Below are 16,224 nucleotides of genomic sequence, written 5' to 3'. Positions count from 1 at the left end.
TATGTGTATGCGTATGCGTGAGTGTGTGTGTGTGTGGGGGGGCTTCTCACAGTGTTGTCAAGATGAAGTAAGAGGCAGTTCTCTGGCTTGTGGAAGTTGATGACTTGAGTTGATTGGCACCCTTCAACTTTGACTTTCAGCTTCTTAGACTCTCTTTCAGGCCAGAAGGGAACAGCAGACTGGGGGAGTGAACGAGAGAGAGATAGAGAGAGAGAGAGAGAGATAGATAGAGAGAGAGAGAGACACAGAGAGAGAGAGAGAGAGAGAGAGAGAGAGAGAGAGAGAGAGAGAGAGAGATAGGCATAAACGTCAGTTACTTATCTGTTGCACCATCCATTTGCATGTATTTCATTAACACACACTCTCTCTCACACAGACACACGTACACACGCACGCACACACGCACCTGCAGTGGCGGTGCCTCAGTCCACTGCTCGTGGCCTTCCTCACACACGCTGATCAGGTGTCTGGTGTGGTTCTCCAGCACGTAGAAGGGTACGAACGTCACCACACGCGTCAGACTGAAGCTGGTGGCGTCAATCTTCACCCCAACCTGGCACACAACAGAAACCAGCACGTGTCACATACACAACCACCACAGTTGGATTTTCTGTCACCTGTAACTGAAGGCTTTTAAAAAGTTCAATTCAATACCCTAGGTGCACTCATTTACGGGCATACAGTAATCACTCACTAATGTTTACAAATACAGAGACACACAAACAAACTAAACTACTCACCAGATAATCTTTCAAGCGACCTTTGCATTTCACATCACCATAGCTGCCAACGGTGTCAATGGAGAACTCGTCTGACAGTTCACTGTCTGAGATCATCAAGCGCACCTGAGAGAGAGAGAGAGAGAGAGAGAGAGAGAGAGAGAGAGAGAGCTGAGTCAGATGGACAGAGACACACACGCTTCTGTAGGTGGTTTCTGCACTCAACTGAGAAAACAAATGCCCCTGGGCTACTGCAGGCGTTACGGTGATCTAACCAACGTGTTTGATTTTAATGAATGGATGAACATGTGAGAGCGTATGTGTACTAGTGGAGAAGCGCAGTTCTGACCTTGTTGTTTTGAAAGAAGTTCCTGGGCTTGAAGGAGAAGAGCAGGGGGGAGCTGTAGTCTTTGGGGTGTTTGTGGTGGACGTCGTCGGACTTGTACTGCAGCAGGCGGCCCGTTTTGTTGACCATCCAGTAGGGGGAGTGCAGCGCCAGCAGGGCCTGGCCGGCCTCGTAGCGCACATGCACGCCCACGTCCAGCTCGGCGCCCTCCTCACTCGCGCTCAGCGAGCTGAACGTCAGGAAGCTGATCTCGTCCTGGCCGCTGCGGAGACTGTACTGGGCCACCCAATCCTGCTGCATGTAGTCCAGGAGGCGGAGCTCCACCGTGTGCTGGTCCAATAGGGCTGTGTGCAGCTGGCAGGAGTGGCCCGCCTCCAGCACAGCAGGGGTGGAGATGGTAGTGCCCTGTCAATCAAAGAGGAACACACGGTGGTTTGACAGAGAGTCTATATGCATGCCTATTCATGGTAGACAGTATGACGTGTGTGTGTGTGTGTGTGTGTGTGTGTGTGTGTGTGTGTATATATATATAGTATATTAGTACATATGCTCTTTTGATCCCATGAGGGAAATTTGGTCTCTGCATTTATCCCAATCCGTGAATTAGTGAAACACACTCAGCACATAGTGAACACACACTAATCCCGGCGCAGTGCGCTGCCTGCAACAGCAGTGCTAGAGGAGCAGTGAGAGGTTAGGTGCCTTGCTCAGGGGCACTTCAGCCGTGCCTACTGGTCGAGGTTCGAACCGGCAACCCTCCGGTTACAAGTCCGAAGCGTTAACCAGTAGGCCACGGCTGCCCCACGAAAAGAGAGAGTACAGCGTTGGCCGGGAATCGAACCCGGGTCAACTGCCTTGAAGGCAGCTATGCTAACCACTATACCACCAACACCACAACAGTTCGGCACACAGCTGTTGCAGAACCCAGCTTGTGAGCATGTTTAAGGGGGCACCAGGATATGAACCTGGGACCTTTTGATCTGCAGTCAAATGCTCTACCACTGAGCTATACCCCCTGCACATACCCCATCTGTGTGCGTGCGTGCGTGCGTGCGTGCGTGCGTGCGTACCTGTAGGCAGTATGTGATGGGGTAAGGCAGCAGATTCCTCAGCTGGACGCTGGGCCACAGATGCAGGACGTAGGGCGGGTCAAAGTTCTCCTCGGTGCTGTGTAAGGTCACCGTGTCCCTCATGGCAACCATGTTGACCTTGAACACACACTCACTGTCCCGGAGGTGACTGCACGCCTGCTCCACGCACTCGCCAGGTTGACTAGTGACCGTTTCGTAGCTGAAACCTTCAGACGGCCCATATTCTGCCTCAGCCCCCTCCACAGCATTCACGGGCTGGAGACTTAACTGAGCCCTGAAATACACCAACACACACTATATACACACGTCTACCATATGTAAATGTAAATCAGGTTTCTCGCGTATATTAGGGCAGTGAGCATAAGCACTCTGCTGGAGATCTACTAGTGTGTGTGTGTGTGTGTGTGTGTGTGTGTAAAACTGACCTGTAGGAGCCCAGCGGAACACAGAACTCCTCGGTGGGAAGAGAGGTTCCGAGGCAGGTGGAGCCCTCAAACACTCTGAAGGACACCGTGCTGTGGTTTATGATCTAGACACAACATGCACTCGTATTCAGAGCTCCATACACCAGCACCGATACACCAACACAAACACCAACAGCAGAATAGTGCATGTAAACCACACTAGTCATGGCTGCTAGGCTTGCTCCTTAAGGAGTAGATATCCCCATTCCCCACTGTACTTTTCACTGTGCTAGAGTTCTGGATTCTAGGAAGAGCAGGTTCTATCTGGCTCTATCAGGTTCTACCTGTACCGTTGTGGCGTGCAGTTGAGTCCAGTTGTGTATATTCTCTGACTAGCGCTTCAAGCACAGCACCTACCTGGAAGGGCGAGCGGATCTTGACGTACTTGCTGCCCTCTACGGAGTAGATCTGACAGACGAAGAAGCGCGTGACGTGGGACTCGTTGTGCAGCACGCTGTACATGCCCCGGCCCACCTTGATGAGTGGGATGATGCTCGCTTCTGAGTGGCCAACTGGAGCTGAAGGGTACCAAAGATTAGGTCAGATAATGAAGCCAATCACACAAAACTGAAGCTAACCCTCCTGTGTAATGGTGTCCATGATTCCATTCCATGATTTCTTTTTGAGATTATTCATAGTGCAGAGAGAGGGGACTTAGCCGAAATTTAGAATGTTTACAACTCTCATGCCCCTCCCCCACTACCACTGAGCACCCTCTCATCGAGTTTGTGCTCGTCAGTGCGCACCAGACTGCACCAGACTGTGATTGACAGTCAGATCTCACACAGCCCTGTTCTGATTGGACCAGAAGACCGGCAGCTGTGGATTTTTGCAAAACAAATAACAGGCTTTAGGTAGAGGTAGAAGTGCAGGTTTTTTTTTTTTTTTTTTTTTTTTTTTTAAACCGGCTGATTTATGTTGTTCTGTCGGAGCATAGTGTCTGTTTCAGTGAATATGATCCAAAAAAACTTGCCAACTGCAGCTTTAACTGGGGGCATGTCTGGGGGGTAAATGCAAATGCACTGGCTCCAGCTGATGTGTAGACCTGCAGTGCCTATTCATGGTAGACAGTATGACGTGTGTGTGTGTGTGTGTGTGTGTGAGGTGCTGTGGCTTACTGGGCTGGATGTAGTAGTTCTTGGCGTTGAGACTAGTCATGGCCGAGAACTGGTCCGAGGCGAAGTCCATGAAGAGATTCTGTCCGTCCAGCAGATCCACGCGCCGGTCAGTGGACTTGGAGCGGTTGAGAGACACGGTGTCGCCGTGGGTCTCAGGTACCAGATGGACAAACATGTCGCTGAGCAGCACGGACAGGGCCACACCCAGGTGATTCTTCAGAACCAGTGGAGCCTGATCACGCTGGAAACTCTCAGCCGTTTGGGTGGCCGCGGCAAAAGCCTGCACACACACACACACACACACACACACACACACACACACTTCAGATTTCAGTCATTTCTCTTGCACACTACTGGTCAGTGATGTTGTGTACTGTGTAGTGTTGCCTCTTACCATGCCCAGGTTGCTCAGCATGTTGAGGCCGCACTTGGACAACATGATGTTTAGTTGGTCTTTACTGCTGACGCTGATGACCGTTTTATAGTCAGGCACAGAGAAGTCCACTTCATCCGCTATCCCAGAATGCTTCAGGGGCTTCTTCTTCATCTGGTAGGACAGAGTTAAAAACATTCAGAATGTGTGTGTGTGTGTGTGTGTGTGCGCGTGTGTGTGTGTGTGTGTGTGTTTAGCTGTTTGGTGTGTATTACCTTCAGCTCAAGGCTCCAGGGTCTGAATCCATCTGAGGTTTCATCTTCCAGAGGCTCCAGCAGTGGCTCCCATACACCCATAATCTCATTGTAGTAATGCACCTATAATGCACACACACACACACACACACACACACACACTTTACAGCTATGCCTGAGGCGATCACGTAACACATAATGCTATCTCATAGCAATATGTGAGTGTGTTTTCAGTGCAGTAGATCACCTCCAGGTTGAGGGTGCTGTGTAGGTTGATGAGCGTGCTGAGGTTCTTAGCGTCCCCGTGGAACGACGCCTTGGCGAGCAGCATGGGCACCGTCCTGTGGCCCACGCCGGCCTCCAGGGTCAGGCAGATGGTGTCGATGCCCAGCTTGAGGGTGTCGCCCTGGGGCACCAGCGGCGCCAGCGAACGGGCGTCCTCCTCACCCTCCTCCTCCAGGAACCAGAGCTTGAGCTGGCGCAGGTCGCGGTGCTCCCAGAGGTCAGGGGGCATGGGGCTCTCCTTCTCGTCCCCTTCTCCTCCCTCGGGTGCAGGGGTCAGCGCCGACTGGATGGTGATGACCGTGTTGATGATGATGGGGGACACCTGCAGAGGGCAGACAGCAAATGAGCTCCTGCTGCAGCCACTAGGGCTCGTCCCATGTACTGTGGTGAGCGGAGGCTGCTAGGGGGAGCTTGTCCAGCTGTACATGCTGTGATGGGGTTACATGAGTGTGTTTATGTGTGTGTGTGTGCTCACCTTAAGCACCCTGATGCTAAGCTCCATGCTCTGTGGCTGGATAGTGTGTGTGTGTGTGTGTGTGCTCACCTTGAGTGTGAGCACCCTGATGCTGAGCTCCATGCTCTGCGGCTGGATAGTGTGTGTGTGTGTGTGTGTGTGTGTGTGTGTGTGTGTGTGTGTGTGTGTGTGTGTGTGTGTGTGTGTGTGTGTGTGTGTGTGTTCACCTTGAGTGTGAGTGCGCTGATGCTGAGCTCCATGCTCTGCGGCTGGCTGGTGGGCATGTGGAGGTTGAAGAAGAGCTCGCAGGGCTGTAGGACGGTGGTCACATGGTTGGGCTTCCGCTGTTGCCGCAGAAACGGGCAGGCTGTGACCTTCAGGTCGCGCACGACCGCTGTCAGCCGCTGGCCGTCTGGCCCGTCGTTATACTCCGCCTCCACCTGCGTCGTCATGACGAGGGCCGGCGCATCGGGACGGGTGAGGTCAGCCACGAACACGACCTCAGGGTTCTTGACCATGACGCTGTAGGTGTTCCGTAGCACTGTGGGCGGCTGAGCGGGGACTGGACAGACACACACACACTAGGGTCATCACACGCTGTATGGACACATGAACTACCAACACACCCACACATTTCCACACACACAGAAACAGATATCAACACACATATCACATTCATTCACATACATTAAATCGAGCAAAACAAATATTCATACATGCATGGACAGTATGACATCTATTTAAAGGCGCTCTAAGTGATGTTATTTGGTTTCGAAGCGAAAACATTTTTTTGTCACATATAGCAAACATCACCTCAACATCCGCTAGTTGCCTGTGCCCTGAATACACTGTAAAAAAATGCGATCTCTGTGGACAGGCCAGGCTCCAAAAATGGAAAAACAAAAAACAACCTGGTCCAACTTGGACCATAAAAACATAACAAACTGTTCCAGCCAATCACTGACGACATGCGGGTTTAGGAGAGTTTCAGTTGCATGGGAGGGAGGGGGAGGGAGTAGCGAGCTACCTCTCTGTTTTGTTTGAACATCAACAGAAGTGACGTTACCCAACATCGCTTAGAGCACCTTTAATTTACATTCGATTAACTCGATTTACATTTAAGCATAGTCACACACAGACACAGACATAAACACACACACAAACTCATAACAAAAACACATCTCTAAGATAACGTTAGGATATATATGCATGTTTCACACAAACACCAGTCCAGAAGCTTATGCATATGAACACAGCACAGACTCAAACCCAAAGGCCAACCCCAGCAGTACCCCATCTGCGCTACTGACCGGTGTCTTTGGTGGAGGTGGCACTTGAGCTGGCGTTGGTGGGGCGACCGTTGCGCGGAGCGGCTGGCCGGCCGTTGGCCAATGCCTCCAGGAAGACGTTGGCCACAGTCTGCAGGAACTCCATGCTGGCGCACAGGTACAGGTCCTGCAGCGCCACCTGCAGGCTGGTGCCCTCCCGCCCCGCGCGGTAGCTCAACACCAGCATCACGCTCTTCTCAGCGCCCGGACTCTGGGCCATCATCCTACGCACACACGCACGCACACACACACGCACGCACGCACACGCACGCACGCACACGCACGCACGCACACGCACGCACGCACACGCACGCACGCACACGCACGCACGCACACACGCACACGCACACACGCACACACACAATCATGAAGACACAATGTACATTGAAAAAAAACACACACGCACACACACATACACGCACAAAGGGGCTCAAAACCCTCACAATCATGGACACAATGTACATTGAAAGAAGACAAACACACAGACACAGACACACACAGACAGACAGACAGACAGACACAAATAAATGTTATGTGTGTGTGCTGACTATTCATGAATCTTTTTTTATGAGTGTGTGAGTGTGTGTGCGTGTGCGTGTGCGTGTGCGTGTGCGTGTGCGTGTGCGTGAGTGTGAGTGTGAGTACCTGGAGGTGACACTCTTGATGTGGCTTCTCTTGTCGTCCAGCAGGCACTCTGACAGGCGGACGGTGGCGTTCATGGCGCCGTCGGACAGCTGAAGCAGCTGGGTGTGAATGGAGCCCAGCGTGAACTCAGCCAGCATCAGACGCGGCTCACGCGCACCCTGCTGTGGAGTCTACACACACACACACACGCAGAATTATAAACAAACATAAGGCATACTCACACATTCACGGCACAGAGCCTGTATTCCTGTACCACCCAGGTGACATACAATCACACAGTCAACCCGGGAACCACACACACACACACACACACACACACACACACCTCAGCTGGACTGTACAACAGTAGAGTCAGGGAGTCGAATTTGAAGTCCAGCTTGAGTTTGGTCTCCAGCTTGGCACTCTGGTGTGCCTCCACCACAGCGGAGATTACCACAGTATTTTCTGTGAAAAAAAAACACACACACAATTAGTCATCCTAAATACATCTACATACCTTTAATGATACAAGACACGATGTCTGTGTGTGTGTGTGTGTGTGTGTGTGTGTGTGTGTGTGTGTGTACCTTTATTTGAGGTAGTATCTGCCTTGTCTGGAGGGGCAGTTGAGGGGGTTGACTCCTCGCTTGCTGTTTCTGAGAGATTCTCACTGAGAGTCCGTAATACCACTGCCAAGTCCTCCTGACTCAACACCAGCTGCCAACCACACACAACAATGGGATCATATACTACACACCTTAACAAGCACTACAGCAACTGCATAGAGCACACAGACCTGCTCCAAAGAGCGCACACACACACACACACACACACAATGACAGACTTACACTCATGGGTCGGAGGTGAGCATCAATCTGGATGTCTGGGATGTTGTGGTACCAGGCAGCAGAGAGGTTCCTCTTGATCGTCAGGTCCATATTCACTGGCTTCAGGAGCTCCACCTCATTCTGGAACTTTCCATGTGCAAATGTAGTCCTGCGTGACACACAAAAAAATAGAAACACACAAACACACAGACACATATTTGCTGATTTCACATGTAAACACTCTAATTATAGACATAAACATGTGCACAGCCACATAATATAGTAAGACTGACTTGTTGGGCTTCTAGACAGAGGCAGCCTAAACTGACCTGTACATCTTCAGGTGGCTGAGCTCCACCTTCATGTTATCGGTGATGGGTGGGATGGCCTTGCGCAGTGGGGACATGGTGGACTCCATGGCGAACGCGTTACTGACCACCACGCGCCCGAGGTCGGCCACGATGACGTTGGGCGAGCTGGAGGACTGCGGCAGGAAGAGGACGGGCGCGTTGATGCGGACGGCCAGGGAGATGCGTGAGCTCCGCTCGGCCAGCTCCCGCACGCCCACCGCCGCCTTCTCCGCCGCCTGAGCAGTCACCTCCGCCAGGGCGGCCTTCGCCGTCTGGAAGTTATCCACAAAGGTCTGGAGAGATAGGAAGATGGAGGAGGAGGAGAGGAGGGGAAGAGAGAGGAGAGAAAAGAGGAGGGGAAGAGTGAGGATGAGAAGAGAAGAGAGACATTTCAGATTAGGAGGAGTATTAGGACTAGTACCAGACCACCTGACCAACATTCTCTCTCTCTCTCATCTCAGACAGTGAACTGTCAGTTCTCCATTGACACCGTTGGCAGCTATGGTGATGTGAAATGCAAAGGTTGCTTGAAAGATTAAGATTCTCTCTCTCTCTCTCATTTTCCATTTCAAAATTCTATACTCAAATTTTCAAACTTCTCGGTACATTTTTCTGACCATATTCTATTCATTGTCAATGGAGCGTTCTACTAGCATTGTGAAGAGCTGTATAATAATGTTTATTATTAACTTGGTAGCCCTCAGAAAACACTTGCCCACTGTTGGATACTTTTCATTGGGGGAAGTGCCGTGTTGGAAGGTGCACTCACATTTTTAGTTATCTGTAGATACAGCATAGCCTACATGTGTTGGAGACTAGTGCACTGCTGGCAGAGGCCTCAGAAATCACCGTAAACAATACTATTTGTTTCTCTCTCTCTCTCTCTCTCACTCACCAGAATGGAGGAGAAGAACTTGTAGAGGAAGATGAGCTGGATGCAGCCCACAGTCAGGCTGATGTCTGTGTCCACGCAGCTCATGTCCTTGTAGGCGTCGCCCTGCGTGGCGTCCGTGTAGTTGACCATCCGGAAGGCAAACACCTCCTTATCTGCTATGGACACCGCCTACACACACACACACACACACACACGCACACACGCACACACACGATCATGATCCAGGATCAAACAGCACCGGCCAAGCACTGATCAACTCCTCTGACACAGACCAAAACATCCACCCAAATGACTGGCTCTATACAAAGTGTTCAGTACCAACTCTGAGGAATTCAAACAGTAATACAAATGAAATTGATATACAACAAAAAGTTGCCCCTAAAATGTGAGTATTTAGTAGTGAGTGTGTTGGAGGAAAAGACTTGTGTTTTTAGAGGTGTGCCAGTGTAGGTAATCTTGTATACTGTATATCATTAGAATTCAAGTGACCTTCTGATAGAGGGCTTCTTTGTCACAATCCAGAATGATGATGTTCTTCAGGTTGGCCTGGACCTCCATTGCGGTCTTCTTCATTACTACCTCCGACACCAGCCCTGGAACACACACACGCACACGCACACGCACACGCACACGCGCACGCGCACACGCACACAGACACAGACACAGACACACGCGCACACACACGCGCACACACACGCGCACACACACGCGCACACACACACGCGCACACGCGCACACACACGCACACACACGCACACGCGCACACACGCACACACGCACACACACGCGCACACACACACACACGCGCACACACACACGCACACACACACGCACACACACACGCACACACACGTACACGCACACACACACACACACACACACAATTAAAAAACAATGGCAAAACTACTCTTCCATCACTCTCTCCAGAGCCCATATACAAATGTCACCACTTTTCCATCACAGTGATCACCTACCACATATGCATACACACACACACACACACACACACCACACACCCCCCACCCTGAGGGCCATGCTGTTCTACCTTCAATGTGGATCTCTGCGATGCGAGCCTTCTCCCCACGGATGAAGAGCTTCAGGCTGGACAGATCTGCTCGGATGTGCATGTTCACCACCTCTCCATTCCCTCCCTTACTCCTCTTAGAGACTGCAGAGGAGAGGGGGATAGAGAGAAACAGGGAGATGGAGAGAGAGGAGGAACACGGTGAGAGGGATTTATTATGAAGACGTAATCTATTTGCTTATCATTTTTAATGACAGTGTCATTTATTAATACATCAAGCCACTTTGGGGAAAAAAAAAACAATTCTGCTAACCATAATTATAACAAGTATCAAATTAGAATCCAAAAGATTTTAAAAGGTTCAAGCATGAAAGTTAGCGGTGTTTTTCCACCAGAGGTCCTGCATCACACCTGCTTTGACCACAGCTGACCCCTCCTTCTTCTCCTGTTCTTTTTCTTCCTCCTCATCCCCCTCTCCCTGCTCATCATCAACGGGGGGTGGGGCTGGCTCCGGGCTCGAGGCGGGCACCAGATTGCTCAGGAAGTTCATGGTGTTGACCAGCGCCTCCGTGTACAGGTGCACGTCCAGAGATGAAAAGTTCACCTGATCAGAAGTGACATCACTGTGACTACTGACACCAGCTAACTCATATGTGCATAAATATATATCTCACACACATGAACACACACAGACACACACACACACAAACACATACACTCACCTTTACAAGCTGTTCGGTGTTGTTATACACAGTCTTAAATTCTGGACTGGTCTTATCTGCCTGTAGATAGACACACACACACAACAGATTCAACATCCATATTAAAGCAGGAACAGTACTGTACATGGTGTGAAACAGACAGACAACAGGGCACGAGTCTCAGCACCATGAAAAAATGCCTCTCACTGTACAACTCTCACACTGCAGACTACAACCCCTCCATAGCTACAGGCCCAAATGGACCAAAACAATGCCCATTATACTGAACATCCTTAACTATATCCAGAATAACAGTTTGTCCCAATCCTGTATGATCTATGTACTCTTTTAATACTCAAAAATGCAAATAGTTAAACACAGACAATGCAGTTCCACATCACAGGGTCAGGTAGCTCAAATACAGAAAATACAAAAGTAGGTTAAGTACACTATATTTAGATCATATAGTCTACATCAGTGGTCCCCAAACTTTTTCTTCCAAGGGCCAGCTCACTATGCCTGGCTCTAAGAGAGGGCCAGAGACTCTGAGTATATCAGTAACCATAAATAGCTTAGTGCTGTGAACAACAACAGTCTACCTTAGTTGAATATTCCATTATATTTAATCATTGGCTACTGCAATAAATAAATTAAATGTAATGGAATATTCAACTAAGGTAGACTGTTGTAATACCATTGTTAGCTGTGTTTATGTTGCCATCATACCATGTAAAATGTAGCTCAAATAAAATAATACTAATAAAAAGACTTTAGCATTCCCAAAAGTATTAGCAGTGTCTTTGCATACACAGCTCAAGTTGTGAACAAGCAATATCCTACAAATAATTTAAAGTTCTCAAACTATGAGAGTTTTATGTGCTGGTAAAAAAGCACCTGATGAGAACTTTGTGAATTTGTATGAACATTTGAAGAGTAAATAAAAAATAATATATAAATAATATAATATATAAATAATTATCCCAGAAAGTCCCAGAAATATGATTTGAATAGAAGTTAGTTAGTTATTAACAATTCATTGATAAACTTTTAGAATACTTTGAGCACTGATGCAGTCAGCATAGGCCTCTTACATTGTTTGCAGGTAGGTTCATTCTGTTTTCGATGGCAAACGCGAAACCGCCAAAACAACCACCAGTGGACAAAAAGATTACGGAGGTTATAGTTTGACGATGTCGTACTCCCGTGCCGGCCAGATGCTATATACCACAGACATGTTTTGGGGGGGCCACCCAAAATGAGGTGGCGGGCCGTATCCGGCCCGTGGGCCGTAGTTTGGGGACCACTGGTCTACATGGAGTGTCCAGGTGCCACTGCACATGTGAGAGCTGAGTTAGTACCTTTGTGTACTCCAAAATGAGCAGGTCATCCTCCGTGTTGTCTAATGTTGTTATGAGGTGCACAGGTTTGTCTTCAGCATCTAGAAGTGCACACATACATACACACACACACACACACACACACACACACACACACACACACACACACACACACAGTTATGCACAAATGCATGCTCTATTAAGCGATGACATGTCAGTGTGTATAAACAAGTGACAGTGAATGTGTATACTTGAATATATGAATCTTATCTTTCCATAAGCATGCAGACCTCCTCAACACACCATTTATATGTGTATGTGTGTGTGTGTGTGTGTGTGTGTGTGTGTACACGTTTGCGTGAGTAACCGTGTCTCACCTGTGTACTCGGGGCAGGCCAAACAGATCTCCCTCAGGAAGGTCTCGGCTCGGATGTCAAAGGTGCGCTTCTTCAGCTCCGCCCCTAAGCCCTCGATGCTCAGGTGGAGCACAGTCACCTCCTCACCGTCACTCACACGACACAGCTGGATGGAGAGCTGACAGACAGACAGACAGACAGACAGGCAGGCAGACAGGCAGGCAGACAGGCAGACAGAGACAGACAGACAGACAGGCAGACAGACAGGCAGGCAGGCAGACAGACAGATCAGTCACCAGCTGGGGCAGGAAAAACATTCAATACTTTTTTCAGTTTTTCAGTTCATTCTTGTATGTCTTCAGTTGGCATCAAACAAGGTTATCTATTTCTTCTATTTCCAGATGCCTAAATGGCCAAAGCAACACAGGCTGTTTTGCTTCCAAATGAGACAGGGAGACTTTAATGATAAACAGAAATATGCACCATCAAGCGCAAACTCTCTCTTAATTCATTGGAAACCAGTCAATGGGCAGACATGTTTTGGCTTTAAGTCATCTTCAGCAACAGGCAGACTTCAGACAGACATAAGGTGCTCACTACAATACTTATGATAATTAATCAATTCTAAATAAGTAATCTTACCACTGCATAAGCACACACGCCAACATGTCTTGCACATGATACCATGTCCAAGTCTGTGTTTATGTATTATGTTAAAGGTTGCATCAGCGATTGCAGGCCCAAAAAAGACAACATAAATTATCACATTCATCACATGCACACAAAAACAATTGCCACCAACAAGTGTTGCCATCCACTCAAAGGCAAAATAAAGTGTTCCAACCAATAACTGACAAGACGCGCGTTCAGGAGAGTTTCAATTACACGGGAGGGAGGGGGAGGGAGTAGCGCGCTAGCTCTCTGTTTTGTTTGAAGGTCAACAGAAGTGACGTTAACCCGCCATGGCTGATACAACCTTTGTGTGTGAGGGAGTATGAGTACATGCACAGTTCATGATGTACCTTCTGGATCATGAATAATATGAGGAAGTCAGTCATGTTCTTCTGAGGTTCGGGGGTTGCCATGGTGCGTTGCCTCAGTGATGCGGAGCGTGACAGTGAGCTGGGCGGAACCTCAAAGAGGAACGGCTGGTCCTTGACAGGTGAGCTGGGAGCATCAAAAAAGAGCTCCTCCTCTGAGCTCATAGACGTTATAGAGACTATACGCACGCACACACACACACACACACACACACACACACACACACACACACACACACACAAAAAAAAGGTAGGTGTTTAGTGGTGTTGGAGTTAAGTATCCAACTTCATATCAGCAAAGAAAATATTACCATTTGTGATAAATATCAGTTAACAATTATAGAGATGGTGATAAGAAACCAATAATGATTCTAAATGTTGATCAATTAACTTGTGTGATTCAAATACAGCATAGTATATACAGTAAGTGTGTGAGCTTATGTATGTGTATGTGCACGTGTACCTACTGGCATCGTAGAACATTGACGACCGCATCTCAGCGAGGGAGGGTCCTTTCCTTGGGTTGACCTGAGGCGTGGTCATAATATGTTTGGACGGCTGAGAGGACAAACACCAAGTCAGTCTCACAAAAACACACACATAACTAGGCCATCCTTAAAAATATTTTCGTTTGCCGTAACCCGACCGACCCTGTCAATTTAGAACCGACCCAAATATTTTTTTTTTTCCCCTTTTAGTCCGACCGACTTGCCGGTTGTAAACTTGCGTTAATACCGACCGATTGTTTTTTTTTTTTACTCTAAACAACCAATACAAATGCAATAAAATAATATTTCTTTTAGTAGGCCCAAGTATTGTGAATATAACTTGCCTACATGCAAACGTGGCTCACTTAAAAAAAACCTGTGGCGTCATCTCTACACCATTGGTTTGACGCATGTCACACTATGGCCTACGCTTCGTTTCATTCACACAAACTGATAACGCTTTTACTTGGCACGAAGTTCTGGAAGAACTGTGGGCAGATCTTTTCTCATCCCTTCTCCCCCTAGTCTAGCGGTGACCGTGTCGGAGTATTGAAATTGGTTGTGGTCTATTCAGCATTTCTCAAAATATGGGTCCGCAACATGGAGACTGCTGGTCCGCGGAGTCGTGGAGTGAAATTAGGCCCGGTGCTTCATCTGATAATTTGCTGCGCAGTTGATCAAGAAACCGCGGATCGACGAAAAAAGAAAACAAACGTTTCTGCTATCGATGTCATTAAACATGGAGCCCTACAATTAAGTGGTGGTATGAGCATTCATTCAATGCGCGTCTGCGCGAGGGAAACTGAAACTAATCGATAACGTTGGTATCAAAGCTCCGCTTCAACCTGTTGGAAGGCTATTTATTTATTTAACGAAACTTAATAGAACGATGTTGTTTTTTGGAACTTCCTTAGAAACAGAGCAGAGACTGTATACACTGTATAGCATTGAGTATTGTATAGTCAAATTTCAAAATAACGTGGCCAAGAGCTATTGTAGCCTTCTTTCTGGGTACATGTAGATGAGCCCTATGACCCAAAAGTCTGCCATGACCGGGCCTCAGGTCAAAGAAGTTTGAGAAAGGCTGGTCTATATAACCTGCATCAGAATGAGGTTTGCAATGGTGCGCCTGAAGGCACGGGTTGAAGACCCAGTCAGTTACGTCACAATATGCACATTTGTGTAAATTCATTCCTACGTAATCACCATGACCAAAATTGAACTTTTTTTTTTACTTTGAATCTTGAAAAAAAAAATATTGACATACCTACCGACCCATTTTTATTTTTTTTTGGCTGTTACTGCAAACAAAAATATTTTTAAGGATGGCCCTACCATACCAATGGTCTAAACATCTGAGTAATTGTGAGTAAGAGTGGCTGAGGTATTCAGGAGGAGGCCTTGTATGCGGACACAGCCCACACTCCCCGTGGGCCTCACCTTGGGTGTGAGCTGGATGGCGCTGGGTTTGGGGGTGGGGGTGGGCCGGCTCTCTGGGAGAGGAATGCTGTCCACCAGGGCCAGCACACCCCGCACCTTATCATCAGAGATCCGCAGAGAGAGGAGCGGAAGCTCTCCAGATATCTTAAACCTTAGACACACACAAATAATAATAATAATAATTAATTAATTAATTAATTAATTAATAAATAAATACCATAAGTGCTCTCAGCATAATGCTAGTGAGTGAGCGAGCGAGTGATCCTTTACTGCTCCGAAGGGGATTTGTCTTGCATGTGCAAGTGTGTGTGACTGTGTGTGTGTGTGTGTGTGTGCGCATGCGTGTGTGTGTGTCTATGCATGTATGTTTGACAATGTAAAGTCAGTAAATGGGAGGAAGTGTGTGTGTGAAATGAGTGGGTGATTTTTGTGTATGCAATGGGAATATATTAGTGTCAGTGAGCACATAGAGCAGCACTCTTGCGGGTTGGTGTGTACAGGTGCATGAGCGCATGTTTGCTGTGGGGCTCGTACTTGGGCATGCGGGAGTCCGTCACCACCATGGCTCTGCTCAGCTCCACCCTCAGGTCCACCGGCTCCAGCACATGCAGCGCAGAGCGCTTCAGCTTGCGGGCCGCACGCCAGTCCCCGTCTACAACAACAACATCAACATCAACATCAACATCAACAACAACAACAACAACAACACA

General features: G+C 48.3%; 1 protein-coding gene across 4 annotated transcripts in view; it reads right to left on the bottom strand.

Annotated features, from left to right (window-relative positions):
* vps13a (vacuolar protein sorting 13 homolog A) overlaps positions 1–16,224 on the bottom strand; it is a 44,225-nt gene that overhangs the window by 15,548 nt on the left and 12,453 nt on the right. For all 4 annotated transcript variants that reach the window (XM_042101478.1, XM_042101479.1, XM_042101480.1 and 1 more), the window contains exons 22-50: positions 16,049–16,166; positions 15,515–15,665; positions 14,054–14,144; positions 13,569–13,765; positions 12,568–12,724; positions 12,212–12,291; positions 10,875–10,934; positions 10,564–10,756; positions 10,174–10,296; positions 9,618–9,721; positions 9,129–9,296; positions 8,213–8,526; positions 7,905–8,052; positions 7,644–7,773; positions 7,403–7,521; positions 7,078–7,247; positions 6,415–6,656; positions 5,332–5,666; positions 4,613–4,972; positions 4,387–4,488; positions 4,133–4,285; positions 3,739–4,018; positions 2,978–3,138; positions 2,582–2,685; positions 2,136–2,430; positions 1,069–1,470; positions 741–845; positions 407–553; positions 51–179 (exon numbers count right to left, since the gene is read on the bottom strand). In XM_042101478.1, coding sequence (XP_041957412.1) covers positions 51–179; positions 407–553; positions 741–845; positions 1,069–1,470; positions 2,136–2,430; positions 2,582–2,685; positions 2,978–3,138; positions 3,739–4,018; positions 4,133–4,285; positions 4,387–4,488; positions 4,613–4,972; positions 5,332–5,666; positions 6,415–6,656; positions 7,078–7,247; positions 7,403–7,521; positions 7,644–7,773; positions 7,905–8,052; positions 8,213–8,526; positions 9,129–9,296; positions 9,618–9,721; positions 10,174–10,296; positions 10,564–10,756; positions 10,875–10,934; positions 12,212–12,291; positions 12,568–12,724; positions 13,569–13,765; positions 14,054–14,144; positions 15,515–15,665; positions 16,049–16,166 — 5,138 coding nt within the window. The remainder of the gene's footprint in view (positions 1–50; positions 180–406; positions 554–740; positions 846–1,068; positions 1,471–2,135; positions 2,431–2,581; positions 2,686–2,977; positions 3,139–3,738; positions 4,019–4,132; positions 4,286–4,386; positions 4,489–4,612; positions 4,973–5,331; positions 5,667–6,414; positions 6,657–7,077; positions 7,248–7,402; positions 7,522–7,643; positions 7,774–7,904; positions 8,053–8,212; positions 8,527–9,128; positions 9,297–9,617; positions 9,722–10,173; positions 10,297–10,563; positions 10,757–10,874; positions 10,935–12,211; positions 12,292–12,567; positions 12,725–13,568; positions 13,766–14,053; positions 14,145–15,514; positions 15,666–16,048; positions 16,167–16,224) is intronic.

The sequence above is a fragment of the Alosa sapidissima genome, chromosome 8 (genome assembly GCF_018492685.1).
Source record: "Alosa sapidissima isolate fAloSap1 chromosome 8, fAloSap1.pri, whole genome shotgun sequence".
Taxonomy (NCBI): domain Eukaryota; kingdom Metazoa; phylum Chordata; class Actinopteri; order Clupeiformes; family Clupeidae; genus Alosa; species Alosa sapidissima.
Note: the sequence above shows the minus strand (reverse complement) of the source record. Positions and strands in the feature narration are given on the sequence as shown.